General features: G+C 38.9%; 1 protein-coding gene across 1 annotated transcript; it reads right to left on the reverse strand.

Moving 5' to 3' along the window:
• Nucleotides 1-602: 602 nt before the first annotated feature.
• On the reverse strand, nucleotides 603-14113 carry LOC149834014 (disease resistance protein Roq1-like). The gene is made up of 3 exons (XM_090009258.1): nucleotides 13639-14113; nucleotides 728-1421; nucleotides 603-608 (listed from the first exon to the last, which is right to left on the reverse strand). Exons 1-3 carry the CDS (start codon nucleotides 14100-14102, stop codon nucleotides 603-605), a joined length of 1164 nt encoding a protein of 387 aa, XP_089865384.1. The 5' UTR covers nucleotides 14103-14113.
• Between the last annotated feature and the right edge of the window lie 4910 nt (nucleotides 14114-19023).

Consider the following 19023-nt stretch of genomic DNA (forward strand, 5'->3'; position numbering starts at 1 on the left):
CACTTTAATTCAGGAGGAAATTTACTTGTGCCAACCAAGTTGACATGATTAATACGAAGAAGCCTTAGATTGGACATTGCATTGAAAGCTTCAGTTCCTATATTTCTCTTCCCCATTGCACGTCCACCATGCTCTTGCATATTAAGAACAATCCCTTCAACCCTTCTTGTACCCTAATGATAAACACAAAAATCAACTTTGAGACTTCTATAGTAACATACTAAACTACTAAGTTTTCAAAATTGATAGTGGTTCCACAGAGCGAGAGAGAGAGAGAGAGAGAGAGAGAGAGAGAGAGAAGGCAGCTTACTTTGAGATTGTTCAGCACATCCAAAATTTCACCTTGGTTCCACAACCTACTTTGATTGCCAGGATTTTCAAGGCCTCCTTCCTCTTGAACAATTTGTCTCCCCATGTCACGAAGTTGATCATGCATTTCAAATGTATTCATGCTACTAACCCTTAGGAGTGACTTGTGCATAAGAACTTTAACTGCAATACTTGGCAAAAAGTCACAACCCTTCCACATGTAAATGGCATTTTCTTTATCCCTTCCAATGAAGAAACATGCAATGTCCAGGAATATTTGCTTCTCTTCATTATCAAGCCTGTCATAGCTTATTTTTAATCTTTGTTGAACATTATCAAAAGGAATGTGCGCTAAATTTTGTATGACGTCTTCCCAATCCTTTTTGCTTCTCTTATAAAAAAAAAACGATCCGATTACCTCAAGAGCTAGTGGAAACCCATCAAGCACTCGAATGACATCCTCAGAGAGTTTTCTGTATTCCTCCGGGGGGTGGTCTCTTCCAAAAGCATAGTAACTAAACAACTGGAGAGCTTCATCATAGTCCAACTTTCTTGTCCAGTAGATCTCGTGTTCCTTTAATCTGTGCACATTAAGTACATGTTCGTCTCTTGTTGTTATAATGATCCTACTTCCTTTTTGAAACCAATCACGCTCACCAACTAGTGCATCAAGTTGACTTTTATTATCGACATCATCAAGAATGATAAGAACTTTCTTACTATGTATTCTGTCTCTAATCACACTGATTCCTCTACTGACATCATTTACAGAGGGAATCTTGCCATCAAAAATCCCGCTAATGAGCTGGTTTTGTAGAGTGACAACTCCCTTGGGTTGTTTTGATACTTCTCTAATGTCCGAGATGAAGATGCAACTTTCGAATGTGGTAAAGATCCGATTGTAAACGGCATTGGCCAGGGTGGTCTTTCCGATCCCCCCCATGCCAACTATTCCAACCATGCGAACATCTTTAGCTTTGAGATCCAATATATTTAACATCTTCTCTAATCGGGATTCAATTCCGATTGGGTGCTTAGCCACATCACGGGGAGCATTACTCAATTTCTTTAGTACTTCTCTGACAATCAATTGTACCCACTTTGCTTCTTGTCTGCCATTTTTTATGATGAAAAGTAGGATGAGAAAAAAACTGGTGAAAATAATGCCAATTTCATAACCAAGTTCTGAAAAAGCATCTACAATAAGAGTACTAGCATTTAGCAAGCATGATCTACTCATTAATCAATTTTAAGAATTGGGTACATAGCCATATCACTTGGAGCATTGCTCAAATTCTTAGCACTTTCTTTGCAACTAATTAGATCTGCTTTGTGTTTTAGATTGCAGATAATGTTTGTTGAAGCAAAGAATCTGTGATAATGATGAAAAATGTCATAATCACCTTTTGAAAAATACCTAGCGTTATCACAATAACTTCAAGCCTGATTACTACTTTGAACTAGATCATGATCAGAGGAGGAAAGTTCTAAGTAGACACTAGATTACCACTAAATAGTTGAGATTCTTTTCAAAAAATAGTTTTAGTTGAGATACTTTCAAGAAAGACTATTAAACTTGTCAATTTCATCTATAAGCTTTTGAATTCTTACTAAGGGGTCATATCCTTTCATATTTAGCACCCTTTGAAACTTTGTTTGACTAATGTCTTTTAAGAGGAAGGATACATCTAGCATAAAAAGAGAAAAAGAAAAGAAAACAACATAATGAACTTCTATATATGCCACAATTTCCATTTTAGTTGAGCAATTGAATTGAATAAGAAATGCATGTGTTGCTCAGAAGTTTTAAACTATTTAATGTTAAAACCATTTCTTCTTGCAAGTATCTTCACCAAAAAATTTAAATAGACAACCTGCATTTTCAGATAGTCAAAGTTTGAGTTTTTTTTATTGATAGGCAAGCTGGGGTTTGGCGGGCTCCTACCGGTATGTTGAAGGAAATTTACATATACAAAAACAACCACTCATCTACCAGTAGTCTGTGGGGTGGTCTTTCCAAGATTTACTCACCCCCATTTTGCTATTTTAACTTGCTGTTAGGCCAAAAAATCTGAATGTCTGTATGCCCTATTCACATGAATTCTATCAAAACTATACAAAATGTCCTTCAATTGGTTTGGCATGTTCTGGCTTATGTTTCTCCCTTCCAACACAGATCTGACCTTGGACACCAAACCTGGGCGGCAACTTTCAATCATTAGCATGGATGTGTTTATTGTTGGCGTATTCGCAACAATGAAATTGGAATACAAAATACGCATATACCGGTAGATATCATGGCCGATGCGACATGCGGGTGCTCGGTGTTCTCCTCAGCCTATCGACGTCCATGATGAACTCAGGCCTTCAAGTCGATGGTGAGCAGGACCCTGAACCCAATAACAATTACAGGCAATAGGCTACAAGCAACTGGTTTCTGGTTACTCTCATCATACAGCTACGCCCTCTATTTATAATGGAAGATAGGGGATAGTTATAGAATGTAAACTCTTCACATTCACGTAACGTCCACCTCACTAACTCCCATTAAGTGCCCACTAACCCTCTTATTAGTGTCAAATTGGGTCACACTATGGGTTGGACCCAAACCCAAATGCTCAATATTCTTCTACTTGACCCATTGACACTAAAAGGGTACTAAATCGAGGTTTATACCATTATCTCGACTTAATTTTTTATTTGGGTTCACATGCTATCTTGTATCACAAGAATGAATCATATGAGTCATGGAGATGATCATCTCTTTATGAAATGTCATATTTTCATGTACTATAATACAACTCATTTTTAGTGCTTTGGCATATTAAGATTACTTTTATAAATAGGTTGGTCTCTAACATATTTTATTGGTCCTTTAATATTGTTAATCTGTTATTTTCTCTAACCAAATGAGAGATCTTTTATACAAAATCACCAACACACAAATCCATAAAAAATCAATTCATTTTCACAAATGTGGTCACATAATGTATTGTCATATATCAGAAGGAATAAAAAAGACTCATCCCCTTTATATGTTGAGAATACAATCCCGGTGCTACCCCTTTAGTAAGGGGATCCACAATCATTTCCTTCGTACCAATTATATGAATACATATCAGATGATTCTTAGTCCTTTCTTTAACAATAAAGTATTTTAACTCCATGTGTCGACACGAGGTTGAACACTTGTTGTTATTTAAGAAAGACATGGCTGCTTAATTATCACAAAAGATCTTTAGTGGTCTCTCAATAGAGTCCACAATCTCAAGACTCATAATGAAGTTTTTTATCCAAATGGCCTAAGATAAAGTCTCGTATAGAGCAATAAATTATGCCTCCATGGTATGAGCATCAATTATAGAATACTTTCTACTTCTCCATGAGACGACACCACCTGCTAGTAGGAAAATGTATCCAGTAGTAAACTTTTTACTGTTGAGACATCCTCCTAAGTCTGCATTAGAGTATCCAATGACCTCTAGGTGATCAACTTTTTTGTAGATCAACATGTAGTCCTTCATTCTTTGCAAATAGTGCATGACCTTCTTTGTTGTCTTCCAGTGTGCAATGCCTGGATTTGACTGATATCTACCAAGCATTCCTACAACAAATGTGATATCAGGTCATGTGCAGATTTGCGCATAATGCAAACTCTCAACCACTGAAGCATATGTGATAGTTGTCATCTAAGCCTTTTCATTATCATCCTAAGGGCAGTCATTAAGCCTTTTCACTACCTGCCCAGTCAGCATCAAAGTATTCGATTGTTTCATGATGCTTGTTTCTTTGCATCCAGATCCCTTGGCCTGACATTCCCTTGATGTATCTGAGGATTTTGTCAATAAATCTCACATGTTGCTTTTAAGGAGCATGCATAAATTGGCTAACAAGGCTAACGACATAAGTAATGTCTGGTCGGGTGACAGTGAGGTATATCAATTTTTTGTTCAGGCGTTGATACCTCTCTATGTTCTTGAGAGGATTTGAACGGGAGTGTAAGCAGGATTGGCACCCATCTTCCTGGTTTCTTTTAGGTCTAAAGCATACTTTCTTTGGGATAAGAAGAATCCTTTGTTTGAGTGAGATACTTCGATTCCCAAGAAGTACATTAGTTTGCCGAGATCTTTGATGTTGAATACCTTATGAAGGTGATTCTTGAGCCTGTCGATTTTCTGATTGTTGTTTCCTGTTATGATGATGTTGTTGACATATACGAGAACCATGAGAGTGTCTGAATCATTTATTTTGATAAAAAGTGAGTTATAGTTGTTAGAGCGCTTGAAGCCAATGCCAAGGAGAGCAAAGTTGAGTTTATCGTACCATGCACTGGGAGATTGTTTGAGGCTGTAGATGGCCTTTTTTAACTTGCATGCCAGAGTGTGATCCCCTTCTTTGGGGTGTCCAGGAGGGAGGTGCATGTAAACTTCCTCCTCGAGTTCACCTTGGAGGAAGGTGTTTTTGATGTCCAGTTGGTATAGTTCTTAGTTAGAGTTGTAAGTAATGGATAGGAGAATGCGAAGATTGTTCATTTTGGCTAGGGGGCGAACGTCTCGTGGTAGTCAATCCCATGAGTTTGCGAGTACCCCTTGGTAACCAGGCAAGCTTTGTGATGTTCTATGCAGGCATCACTCTGCTATTTTAGCTTGTACATCTATCTACAACTGACAAACTTTTTCCCTTTAGGAAGAGTGGCGATATCCCATGTGTGATTCTTCCTTAGGGCCTCAAGCTCGTCTTCCATGGCCTTGTTCCATTAGTGGTGTTTGCGAGCCTCTTGGAACGATGTGGGTTTGTGATTGGATGAGATTCGAGCAAGGAAGGCGATGAAACCTTTCAATAGACACTCATAGCTTATGTGGCCTTCGATAGGATATAAGGTGGCACTATAGGTGACGAAGTCGTTTAGCCTCTGAGGAGGCCTAGAGACTCTCTTTGATCGCCTAATGGGGCCTACGGGAGTTTCGATAGCTGCTTCAGGTGGATTGTTCCCCATGGGTAGATCAGGGGGTTCAAGTTCTCCCTGACTTCTGAGGGTTGAGACATTTTCCCAAATGTTTAAGTTTAAAAGAGTGAGATGTTGATGTCTCTCCCACTGAGGTTTAACATCAATTTTGGGAAAGTAGGGGATGTCTTCGTCGAAGCTCACATCTCAGGATATGAGGAGGCACTTATTGGCTATGTCATAGCACTTGTATCCTTTCTCCGTGCTGGAGTACCCGAGGAATATGCATTTTATGGCACGCTAAGTAAGCTTATCACATTTTGATGAAGAGTTTAGAACGTAGACCGTATATCCGAAGACACGGAGATGATCAATCTAGATTTTTCTCCCTTTCAATATCTCCATTGGAGGTTTCATGTTCAGCTTCTAACTTGGAAGTCTATTTATAAGATAGCAGGCAGTGGCGATGACATCACACCAATAAGGTTTTGGGACATTCACTTGGTGACCTCGAGTAAGTGCCTGCTTTTCGTTTTGCTACTCTGTTCTGTTGGGAAGTTCCAATGCAAGTGGTTTGATGGTCTATCTCTTCTTTTCAAAGTAGCTCATTGAATTGCTTGTTCACATATTCTGTGCCGTTGTCAGTTCAAAAACTTTTGATTTTGGTCTTATATTGAGTTTCGACCATTTTGGAAAAGTCTTTGAAGTGAATGAAGACTTCGCCTTTGGAACGTAAGAGATATAGCCACGTGGCCTTGGAGAAATCATCAATGAAGGTTACATAGTACTTGTAACCTAAGTGTGAATCCATAGGGGCCGGTCCCCAAACATCGTAGTGGACCAATTCAAGCGGCTTCTAGGTGATGGTGTGTGATCATGGAAAAGGAGGGTGAGTCATTTTAGCTTAGCAACAAATATCACAATCATAACAATTATAATCCAAGAAAGACATTAGAGTTTTAAGGGCCTTATTCAAGGAATGGCCAAGTCTAAAGTGCCACTTTTGGCTATCCTCGTCCTCGCGATGGGTGATGAGTGCCTTGCTATTTTGCTCCAAAAAGTAGAGGTCATTCACCACTTTACCTTCACCAATCATCTACCCCGTCTCCTATTCCTGAAATATCACGTTAGTGGGAAAAAAACCTACATTGCAATTATGATTGTTTGTGATCTCACGGACCGACAATAAGTTGGCGGCCATGCTTGAAATATATAGTGTTGCAACTAGCTTCTTGGTTAAAGAAGTGAGTCTTTTTTATTCCTTCTACGAGAACCTTAGAGTCGTTAGCAATGGTTATGGGGCCCTTGGGCCCTGCAGCTTTCATGTCAAAGATGTTTTTGTTCCCAGTCATGTGATTGGTGGCCTCAGAATCCATGATCCATACAGTGTTGCCATTCCAGGGTTAGAGGCATCTCGTCATTTCTGTTGATGGTCGTCTAAGCGGTGGATCTGTCCTTCCCATTATCTGACTGTGTGGATTTGGGCTTGCCATGAAGCTTCCAACATTTTTCATGAGTGTATCCTTTCTTTTTACAATAGGAGCAGGAAGGTCTCTTTTCTTCTGGTCTACTTTTGTCAAAGTTTCCACTTTGGTTGGAGTGATTTGCTTGATCATTGTACTCTATCGTGAACACAGATTTCTCTGAGGCGTCACCTTGTTCCTTTGTTTTGATGGGGTTCATCACTTTTCGTCATGTTTCTTCTCTCAGTATGGACGAGCAGACTGAGTTTAGAGATGGTAGGCTGCTAGTCATAAGGATATTGCTGATGGCGTTGTCATATTCAGCTCCTAGGCCGACCATCATTTGAAAAATCTTAATCTGCTCCTGTTGTTTTTGTAGGTCGATTGGGTTAATGGACGTTAGAATATAGAGTCCAACTCGTCCCATATCCCTCAAAGGTGCTCTAAGTATTCGATCATGAGACAATCTCTTTTCTTTAGGTTACAGAGATCCTTGGTTAACTAATACATACGAGTTATATTAAACTGGTCATTGTACAGTTTGTTTACGATGTTCCAGATGGTCGTGGAGTTGTCAAGGAACAGGAAGCTCTCAGTGATGCGTGGCTCCGCAGAGTTGAGAAGCCATGACATCACAAAATGATTGTTGGATTCTCATTCTTCATACGTGGGATCTGACTGATCGGGAGCAATTTTCTTCCTGGTGACGTCCTATTTTTTTCTTGTCGCTCAGGAATAGACGAATGGATTTGGACCATGTTGTGTAGTTGTAGCCATTAAAGGGCACAGTGGTGATCTTCAGATTGAGATTAGTTTGATCATGTATGATCACCCTTTGAAGAGCAGGGGTTGATCCGGATGCAGGTTCAGAGCCAAACATGACTAAGCTAAAAAGAAACAGGATAGAAGGACCTGATTACTGCCTGTGTGAGGAAAGCGTGGATGCAGATCGGTGGAGCTCTAATACAATGTAAAATGAGATTGTAGATCCATAATTTTTCAATAAAATCTGAATAAAAATAAGAGGTATTTTTATGTAAAATTATCGTATTAACCTTGAATGCGAAACAAAGAAATTTCGTAGAGCCAAATATACTTAGGATGTATATATTCTCAAAGATATATGCTCAAACAATCAAAGAGTTATATCTCACTCCCTAGGCAAAATTAGAAAATTTTGCAAAGCCAATCCGCTTCATCTCATCAAGACGAAGAGAATTGCATACTCACTTTTTTCGTAAAAAATATCGGTCAAACGCCAAAATGGGCAGACTCCACAAAAATATCTAGTGGGCACCATATAAATATGTTACAAAAATATCTTATAGGCCCTACATAAATATCTCATAGAAATATTAAGTGAGCCCCATAGGGATATGGATATCATTATGTTATTTTAGCCGTAAGTTTGGATCTAGATCAGATGGTCTGGATTGATCAGATCCAGTTTATACCCATATCCAATATCTAAACTCAAGTCTATAAATAAGAGGAGACCCTCCTTAGAAAAAATTGCCTGCTCCTTTCTCTATCTCTAGGTTCTCTCTCCCCTCTCATCTTTCTCTCTCTTGATTCTAGCCTGGACCAACCCCACTGGAGGTGAACTTGGACTTTCCTAACCCAGTCTGAGCCCACATAGGTCAAGTCCACTTGACCTACCAGGTTAGCTTTTTCTCTTTCTTTTTTATTTGGTTTTAGCCTAGGTCAAACTTACTTGACCTAGACTGAGCCCACTTGAAGTGAGCTTGGACCCACTTGACCTAGATTGAACTCAGTTGGGTTAAGACCAAGGTTGTTAAATGCGATAAGGCGAAGCGAGGCGTTGAGCCTGCGCTTCGCCTCTGAGGTGTACGCCTCTCACAACTGGTATAGAAGTGAAGCGGTGGGAGGGGAGGCAGGGAGCGGCGGAGGAGCAGTTGGCCGGCACGTGGCGGTGGATCCACCGGCACTTGGGGTTAGCACAGTCGGCGAATCGGGCAAAGGAGGAAGACTTGGGGATGAAGGAGGGGATTCTGGAGGTTGATGAGGGGCAATTTGCACATCACAGCACGCCTTAGTACCTTGAGCGTGCGCCTCGCCTCTGAGGCGTACGCCTCTCACAACAGTGGTTAAGACCCCTTCATCCTGATAGCTAGATATATATCCTCTATCTTTTCTTGACTAGGTCCAACCCATTTAACCTAGTCTAGCCTACTTGAGATAGGTTCGAACCCAGTTGGACCTAAACTAGGTTCAATATATTTTTGGCCTATACCTTATCATTTCATCGCACCGACAAGTTCTACACAAGACGCACTTGGTTGTGACTATACCAGACATAAAGACATGTTGGCCATGACTTAGGAGTGCCTCTACACTGCATTGAGCTACCGCTACCAAATTTTTATAGGTTTGCACACCGTTCTCTCTCTTTCAAGTTATTTGTTGGATTAATTGTCATGTACAGTGGGATTTTTCTTACCGTATACCTTTCTAAAACAATATCTGGTCTTAGTCCTTGGTTTATATCCTTTAGGGCACCACAAGCTTGCTTTAATATTCACATGCACACCCTTGCAACTTTTGCTCAATATTTACAGTGAATTATCTGTCATAGGGTTTAGCCTTTAGGCCACCACAAGCTTGCTTCATGTCTATGTGCATATCTTTGCGACTACTTTTTTATTTACTATATATATGTAAAAATATACATATATGTAGCCTTATACATTTTACTTAGCTGGATGTGTGGTTTCATTTACCGAGCCCTGCTTTATGCACTTTACTTTGTCATCACGCTGTTATGCGCACATGCTCTTGCTTTATGTAATTTACGTAGCCTGATGCATGGTTTCATTCACTAGGCTTTGCTTATGCACCTTAGCCCGATGCATAATTTCATTTATCGGACCTAACTTTACATGCTTTACTTTGTTGTTGCACTGTTATGTGCACATACTCCTATTTTTACTAAATATAATTGCGCTATAATCAGCGTACAAATGGTGATTGATCGCCCAAAGTGATTCTAAATGACTTGCCTTATTCAAAACATTGTTTGGCAAAGAAATTCCTATTGGAAAGGTTTTAGATTTACACAAAACCACATTTATGTAATCGTCTAAGTCACCAGCGTAAGGCCAAACTAAGGCCTAGGTTTTCAATAAACCATGAAAGATGTAAAGTACGCATAACAGTGCACATCTATTCAAGAACGAACATAACGATTTTCTCATTAAACAGGAGAGATACTGCCTAATTTTCTGATAAGATGCTCTTCGAGCAAAAAAGAACGTCATGTTTTTCCCATTAAACAGGAAAGATGCTACCAAAATTTTTGATAAGATGCTTTAAAAACAAAAAGGAATGTCATGTTTTCCCATTAAATAGGGGTGATGTCGAGATTTCTGGCAAAATACTCACCTAAGCTAGTATGGATGGCACGATAATGCCCTCATTGTTGGGACCCTGCTTGAATGGCTTGTTTCATTTTCATCGTCAAGGGCACTGTACTCGTAAGGGCCACTACACCAGAGCAATTGTTATACCTTATTAGGCCAATGCTTGATAAGGCTAAATATGTCGAGCAATCAATCTAAAGTGATCCATGTTTATGCATGCCTCTGTAAAACATTGTACAAGAATAATATTCCTAATTGCCATTGTGCTAGAGTTGATTATCCCCCCGCAATGGGTGAAGCACTCGTGAAGGTCGTAGATGCCAACAACGATGTTTGCATGCATATAAACAAAACATAAAAGTAGTCTTTGATCACATGAAAATCGACCCGTGCTTCGAAAAATTGGTTGAGGTTGGGTTCATATTTCCTTCATGCAGAACATACTCGATTGCCTATGTGGCACTCAACATTCTAATAAGAAAGATTATATCGTCAAATCCCTTCAGGACTTTACGCTCATCGAGGCAGATAATGATGATACCATCTTAAATGATATACATTATCTTATGAACCAAAGAGTTCAAGCAGTCTTCTGATCACTCAAAGGTTAGGAGGCCGAGTTATCCTTAAAATCTAGGGATTCAACCTTGCTACTGCAGTAGAATGATGCATATAAAACAACCTAGTGGGGTTCATCCCGACATGAAAATTATCGCTCAACTACGAACAGGGTCACTTAGACCTCTAGGCATACAAAAAAGCATAACATAATAAAAAACCAGATGACTTTGTTTGATGCCGAACTTAAGTTCTCCCACGTACAAGGGGGTGGACTGGTAATTATCGAAACAATGCATTAGTTATAGTTACACTGATGAATGAATGAATAAATGTACCTTAGTGTTACTCATACATCACCTTCTGTAAGGTACTGATCTCGGTACATTGTTGGACCGATCGAGCAAGAGACCCAAATTGTATCTGCATGGCTAAGCTAGGCTCGAGGAGCTCCTGCTTCGATTCATGGGATACTGATACACTAAGTCATAGAGACTTGAGCTACGATGTTTTCAACTGCGTCCCTTAAGTGACTTTTTATGTCTTCAAAATATTATACTTGTTAGAATTAGAATATTTTCTATCAGACCAAGAATACTTCTGACCCGTTTTATGAGAGATACAGGTATTGAACCTGCAATGTGATATGCGAAGCAGAGCGACATCAAGATCTAGGGTTTTTTTTAAACTGTGTTAGATATTTCGTTTACAAACCTAGTTTTATCTAGTACTGCTTTACTAAGCACTACTGTTTATAATAAATAACTTGTTTTGGTTTGCTTAAATGAAATACTTTGATGGATAATGAGTCATTGGCCACATACATATGACTTACCCGACATCTTCTAAAATTGATGATTAACTATCGTCTATTTCTATTGTTAAAGCCTTTTCTAAATTTTGTAGCAAAGAAAAAAAAATCTTGAAATTTGGACAAAGTTTTGTTTTGAAAATCCGGGGTGTCACAGAGATAGCTCAGCAGCTATGAATGCCTTTGAGCCCTGACGCTATTGACGATGGTGTTTGAGTGAGATTGAGAGGTAGGGATTAAGAGGTAAAGAGAGGTAAGACAAAGGGAGACGAGTTTACATGGTTCGATCATGACAGGTCTACATCCATGAACTGCAAGGTTTTTTTTCTTGTTATTCATCAGCACTTACAAAAATATACAGAGAACATAGTGTAACGTCCTCTATAAGGATAAGGCGAGTTTCCCTAAGAAATGAGAAAAAACATAGAAAGTGAGTTGTATCCCGATCCAAAAGATAGGCAAGCGACCTCGTAGCTAAGGAACCCTGATCGTTATCTTCAACAATACCATTGGTTGAGAGCCTCTTTTAGGCTTCCTCTCTTTTATGCTTCCTCTAGGTGTCCACCTATTGCCAAAAATAGTTGTTACTTGGTCCTATATTTTCTTCACCCAACTGCAATATAAGAAGAGATGCTCGGCCGATTCTTCCTGTTGTTTGCAAAGGGAGCACCTATTGGGTAGTTGCACACAGCATCTCTTCAAACTGTCATGCATGAGTTGGCAGCCTGCCTTCCACCGAAAACCTCAGAGTAAGGGCTGCTCTAGGATAAAATCCTTGTCCCCAAATATGGTGGAAAATCCTTTGATCTTGAGTTTTCTCTCTTATTAGCTCCCAGGCCAATCTGACAGAAAATTCTGAAGATGCCTCCCGAATGAACCTATCCCCTTCAGTTGGATTCCATTGTTGCGCTTTCATGTGAAATGGTCAAAGAGAAATGGTTTTCCTTTGAATCATGCATTTCACGTGAAAGAGTAGTGATCTTACCTCCTCCCCACGGGAAGAGTTCTTTTTTAAGAAAAAATGTGAAAATATATTAAATGAGTAAACATAATACCCTCAGAACGGGGTAGATTGTGTTAGGGTTACATGATTGACACAAAACAATAATGGGTGATTCGCATGTATGTATGACCAAGATGGATCATCCTTTGGCGACATCACCTTTCTCGCATGTATGTATGACCAAGATGGATCATCCTTTGGCTACTTTGCTGGACTGGGTGGTTGTTCAGGCAAGCTTTGTAAGTTGAGGAGGTGGTGAAGCTACTATCATTGCTTAGTGTCCAGGCAATATTATATGACCATTGCCGGTCAAACGAACAAATTGCTTGAAAAACTTAAAAACCCAAGTCCGGCCCTTACAAATCGCGGAACCCTTTTTTAATGATTTACGTGATTGCCATGACTCAATATTTTCCTTGTAAATGGCATTTTCCTTGTAAATGGCATTTTCCTTTGATGATTTATCCAACCATTTTTTTTTCTCACATTAGTCCCCCCTGGTATATATGCAAAGTTTACTTACCTTACGACTTTCACACTTATTATGAGACAAACATAAAAATAGGATTGTTTCTTATGAAAAACTATTTGGTAGGATTTTACTATCATGTGAAATACAAATTACATGAAATTTGTGTTTCTCTTTCTGATGCATGAAACAAACGTCTCTCTCTCTCTCGTAAGATTAAATGGAGAATTGGCCAGGCGAACCAGTCATCTTTCATGTGCAAGAGTAGGGAGTCGGTGGGAATTTTTGGCTAAAAGTCAGCAGCGGGGATGACACGATTTTGACTCGAATCAGATCCGATTAGGATTGAGTGAGGATCAGGTCGGAGGTACCTACACTAGAAGCCGTTCATCTCAAGATGAATGACATCCAAATCACCATAGCTGGGATGCCCATCTTTTAGATGGGCCCCACCCTTTTTCCTGATGCCTTCCGTGCCCTAAGACGGAAGGCATTGAATAGGTTTAAAATGGATAGAGTCACAAATTTCGTTCTCGTAATATTCTGTGCAAAGAAATATCTTGAGATAATTTCACAAAAACGAGTTTTTTCTCAAGAAAAGTTTGGCAAAATCGGCAACTTAAAAATAAAAACATAAATATTAAATATATATTTGTTTATACGAGAGGGAGAGGGAGAGAGAGAGATCTGTTTCACATACCCATGCTCCTCATTGGTGAGATCGTAGCCCTTGATTTCGCCCACTGCCGTCAACGCATCCCTCCATCCAGTGACCGTCCCGTTCTCCAGCTCCGCATTCCTCTCGTGGTCTTTGAACGCCCTGTCCAGCTCTCCCTTCTGACGCCGCACATCTGAAGGATTAACGTCCAGGAATACGGGTAAGATCACACGCCTGCTCGCCACAATCTTGGTGAGCTCCGTAAGGCACTGCCTCGACCCGGCGTACGACTTGGACAGGATGGGTATGAAAACGTCCGAGGCGTCGATCGCCCCAGATGGACGCTCTCGATCGCCCGAGCTCAGTCCTCCGGTGCACGTGCGAACGCTGCCGTTGGTTAGGGCGTCGTAGAGGGAACCTCCCAAGTCGTTGCGTGTCTTCTCGCCTGTGAAGCTCAGGAAGACATCGAACTCTAACGCATTGGACGGCAGAGATACGTTGGTCATCTCTCTCTCTCTCTCCCTCTCTCTCTTGGCGTTCGACCAAAGCATGCGTAGTGATTCTGTTGAACGAAGAAAAGGAAACGAGGAAAGTTAGGGCACAGTGATTGAATTACTGAAAAGTCCTTGTTCAAATTTTATAGTTTCGGTTTATCTGTCTGAGCAAACTCTGGAAGTATATCTTAGGGATCTTAATAAATCTCAAAAACAAAATATTAAGCTTTAAAAATTATCAGCACTGACAATTTTAAAAAATATATAAAAAAACGCAAGAATATGATTGGTATTATTTTTTAATGCTTTCAGAAAAGATACAAACGTTTTAAAATATAATAAAGATAAAGGAAGTAGACAAAACTTTTTAAATATGGAAAATACAGAAAATAGTATGACATAATATTGCGACTTCTTCAAAATTGTCCTTTTGAAAATATCACAGTGTTTACCTGTTTAATGTTTTTTAATGATACCATGCTAATAATATTGCAATAATTCCGAAATAGCAAGAATACCTAAGGTAATTATTTTAAAATTTAAATAGGAAAAAGAATGCCTGAATACGAAGTTAGTTTGAAAAAAGTCCTTTTTTTTTGTTTTTTTGAAAGGCAAGCAGTAGTTATCGGTTGGCTCATTGATGAGGTCAAGTGTGGCAGGCCCCACTGATTGTTAATTAATGGATGGTACAGCTGACCGAAATCAAGTGCATCACATGGCATACCTCTGCACCTGGCTGCCCTCCGTATGCTTTTGGGTAGGGGTGGCAATCGGGTCGGGTTGGCGGGTCAGCATACCTCAACCCGAACCGTTTATTAAACGGGTCGGCTGTGGCAAATACGAACCAGACCCATTTAATAAACGGGTAACCCGACACGACCCGCCAACCCATTTAATAAATGGGTTGGGTCGGGTAAACGGGTTTTCAGGTTGGCGGGTTGACGGATCGGGTTGGCAGGTAGGCAGGTTGGTGGGTAGGGTTGACGGGTCAGGTTGGCGGGTTGGCAGACGAGTTGGCGGGTTGGCAGACGAGTTGGCGGGTGGGCGGGTCAACCCACCCGCCTAACCTGTTTATTAAACGGGTCAGGCGGGTTGGCATACCCCTAACACGAACCCGACCCGTTTAATAAACGAGTTAGGCGGGTCGACCCGTTTATTAAACGGGTTCATTTTTTCCAAACCCAAACCCGCCTAAGAGGCGGGTTGGCGGGTCGTGTCAGGTTTTGCCACCCCTACTTTTGGGCCCTACAAATTAATAGTCAGTCATTCAAAGATGGAGGGCATTAGGTGCAGCGGCACACTTCAAAGCGTGTCACGTTATGGCACCTGATCCCGAGCTCACAGATGATGGCTAACCACGATTAGGATGCTTTTATCACTTAAGATCTATGGTAATATGGCCAGCCACATGCTCAGAGTCTAATCCCGTTGTCACCTTGGGGCTGTTGTTGCTTTATCATGATTGAGGCATGTAAGGTTGAGAGGGTGGTGTATGCTCTCCCCCTATGATTCACTGAATCCCACGTCTGTGTTTGGGGGGATGAATGAGTGCCACGTATTTACGCACATGGGGCTTGTATTTCCGTGTATGTTGACATAACTTTGCATCGGACTTTGGTGTTGTTGTAAAGACTTAAGTACCCATTCTTGCTATTCTTGCCATAAAACGACGATTTGAGAAAATAACAAAAATGTCCTTCATTCAAAAAAAGGAAAACAAACGGTTCAAAAAAAGAACAAACATATCTTTCATCCAGAAAATCCATGCACTGCAGGATTATCTGAGAAAGGAACCCCCCTGGAGAAAGTCATGCACTGCTCCAGTAAGCATCGACTGACCTGCACACTGACTGTAGCATGGTTCAACTTGATGAGTTGTAGAGCCTGATTCAGAGATTTTGCCCTTACAGGATGGGGGTTTGAGGACTCCCACCGGTGTGGGTAGCATCGTTCAACTTAATAAGTTGTGGAGCCAGAGTCAGAGATTTTGCCCCTACAGGAGGGGGGTTTGGGGGCTTCCCCCTGTGCAATAAAGTGTTTTGTTTAATCGTGGTACTCATGTTTCCTTCGGTTGTTTCTTGCTAAAGGTTTTCGTAACACCCTTTCCCACGATTTTTCTGTTTTTTTTCTGGTTTGAAGATGGTGACTTCTAAAACTTACTGTTTAATTTCAGAAAATGAACCTGTTATAGAGATCGGATTTCAAATCCGTAAAAAATGGTGTCTTTCTTATTGAGTCTAGTTTATTTTTGACAATTTTCAACAATTTTTATGGTCATTTCATTCTCCATTTTGATTAAAAACCAGACCCCTATTATTCTGCATTATTTGAATTGCACAAGTTTTTAGTTCATTTTGCAAGAGTCATATCTCTCCAACGGGAGATCATTTTCCAAATCTGCAAAAAAGGTTTTCTTCTTTTATTTGTCTAATTTATATCTAAATTTTTTTTATAACTTTTTATGCATATTTGATATTTTAAATTTGTTAAAATTCAGGACTGGTTACAGATTAATCTTATTTAACCATGATTAAACAAAACAGTTCCAGTTTTTTAAAGATTTGTAATATCAAATAAATATATAAAATTATAAAAAATTCCAGATATAAACTAGACAAATAAAGAAAAAAAAAACCCTGTTTACAGATTTGGAAAATGATCTCCCGTTGGAGAGATATGACTCTTGCAAAATGAACTAAAAACCTGAGTATCTAAAACGATATAGAGTGTGACAGGGTCTTTGTTTTCGACCAAAAACAGGTATGAAATTACGATAAAAATTGCTGAAAATTGGCAGAAATAAACTAGACTCAATAACGAAGATACCGTTTTTTACGGATCAGAAATCTGATCTCCGGTTAAGGAGATACGCCACCGACAAGTTGGTCTTGATTCAAATAGCGATTTACGCGTGATGGCTTACTGAATTAGTATATTTCATGAGTTACTATAGCGATTTGTGGTGTTGTTCAGTAAATCATTATGTGTAAATCACTATTGTGACTTATAGTATTTTCAGTAAATCGATGTGTGATTTACGACATAAATCGCTACCTGAATTATGACCAACTTGTCGGGGGCATATCTCCCTAACCGGAGATCAGATTTCAAATCTGTCAAAAACGGTGTCTTTCTTATTGAGTCTAGTTTATTTTTGTTAATTTTTAGCAATTTTTATGATTATTTATTTTCTTATTTTGATTAAAAACCAGACCCTTATTATTCTGCATTATTTAAGTTGCACATATTTTTAGTTCATTTTGCGAGAGTCATATCTCCCCAATGGGATATCATTTTCCAAATCTGTAAAAAGGGTTTTCTTTTTTTATGTGTCTAGTTTATATCTGAAAATTTTTATAACTTTTTATACATATTTTAAATTTGTTAAAATTCAGGACTGGTTACAGATTAATCTTACTTAACCATGATTAAACAAAATAGTTCTGGTTTTTTATATATTTGAAATATCAAATAAATATATAAAGTTATAAAAAATTTCAGATATAAACTAGACAAATAAAGAAAAAAAACCCTTTTTACAGATTTGAAAAATGATCTCTCGTTGCGGAGATATGACTCATGCAAAATAAACTAAAAACCTGAGTATCTAAAACGATATAGAGTGAGACAGGGTCTTGGTTTTCGACCAAAAACAGCTATGAAATTACCATAAAAATTGCTGAAAATTGACAAAAATAAACTAGACTAAAAAACAAAGATGTCTCTTTTTATGGATCGAAAATCCGATCTCCGGTTAGCGAGATACGCCCCCGATAAGCTGGTCTTGATTCAAATAGCGATTTATGCGTGACGGCTTACTGAATAACACTATAAATCAAATAGCGATTCAAATAGCTGGTCTTGTAGTGTATTTCATGAGTCACTATAGCGATTTGTGGTGTTGTTCAGTAAATCATTATGTGTAAATCGCTATTGTGACTTACAGTATTTTCAGTAAATCGTTGTGCGATTTACGGCGTAAATTGCTACTTGAATTAAGACCAACTTGTCGGGAGCATATCTCCCTAACCGAAGATCGGATTTCAAATCCGTCAAAAACGGTGTCTTTATTATTGAGTCTAGTTTATTTTTGTTAATTTTTACGATTATTTATTTTCTTATTTTGATTAAAAACCATACCCTTATTATTCTGCATTATTTAAGTTGCACATATTTTTAGTTCATTTTGCGAGAGTCATATCTCCCCAATGGGATATCATTTTCCAAATCTGTAAAAAGAGTTTTCTTTTTTTATGTGTCTAGTTTAAATCTAAAATTTTTTATAACTTTTTATACATATTTGATATTTTAAATTTGTTAAAATTCAGGACTGGTTATAGATTAATCTTATTTAACCATGATAAAACAAAATAGTTATGGTTTTTTATATATTTGAAATATCAAATAAATATATAAAGTTATAAAAAATTTCAGATATAAACTAGACAAATAAAGAAAAAAACGTTTTTTATAGATTTAAAAAATGATCTTCCGTTGGGGAGATATGACTCATGCAAAATGAACTAAAAACCTGAGTATCTAAAACGATATAGAGTGTGACAGGGTCTTGGTTTTCGACCAAAAACAGCTATGAAATTACCATAAAAAATGCTGAAAATTGACAAAAATAAACTAGACTCAATAACGAAGATGCCACTTTTTATAGATCAGAAATCCGATCTCCGGTTAGGAAGATACGCTCCCGATAAGCTGGTCTTGATTCAAATAGCGATTTACGCGTGACGGCTTACTGAATAACACTACAAATCCTTATAGCGATTTGTAGTGTATTTCATGAGTCACTATAGCAATTTGTGGTGTTGTTCAAGAAATCATTATGTGTAAATCGCTATTGTGACTTACAGTATTTTCAGTAAATCGTTGTGCGATTTACGACGTAAATCGCTACCTGAATTAGGACCAACTTGTCGGG

The sequence above is a fragment of the Nuphar pumila genome, chromosome 6 (assembly GCF_984573655.1).
Source record: "Nuphar pumila chromosome 6, dmNupPumi1.hap1.1, whole genome shotgun sequence".
Lineage (NCBI taxonomy): Eukaryota > Viridiplantae > Streptophyta > Magnoliopsida > Nymphaeales > Nymphaeaceae > Nuphar > Nuphar pumila.

What these genes read in the sequence shown, in the direction of transcription:
- LOC149834014 (XM_090009258.1), bottom strand. Translation starts at nt 14,102, where the DNA reads ATGACCAACGTATCTCTGCCGTCCAATGCGTTAGAGTTCGATGTCTTC. An exon ending in CTCACCAATGAGGAGCATGG is followed by an intron (nt 1,422 to 13,638) that starts GTATGTGAAACA and finishes AAAAAATGGCAG; the next exon opens with ACAAGAAGCAAAGTGGGTAC.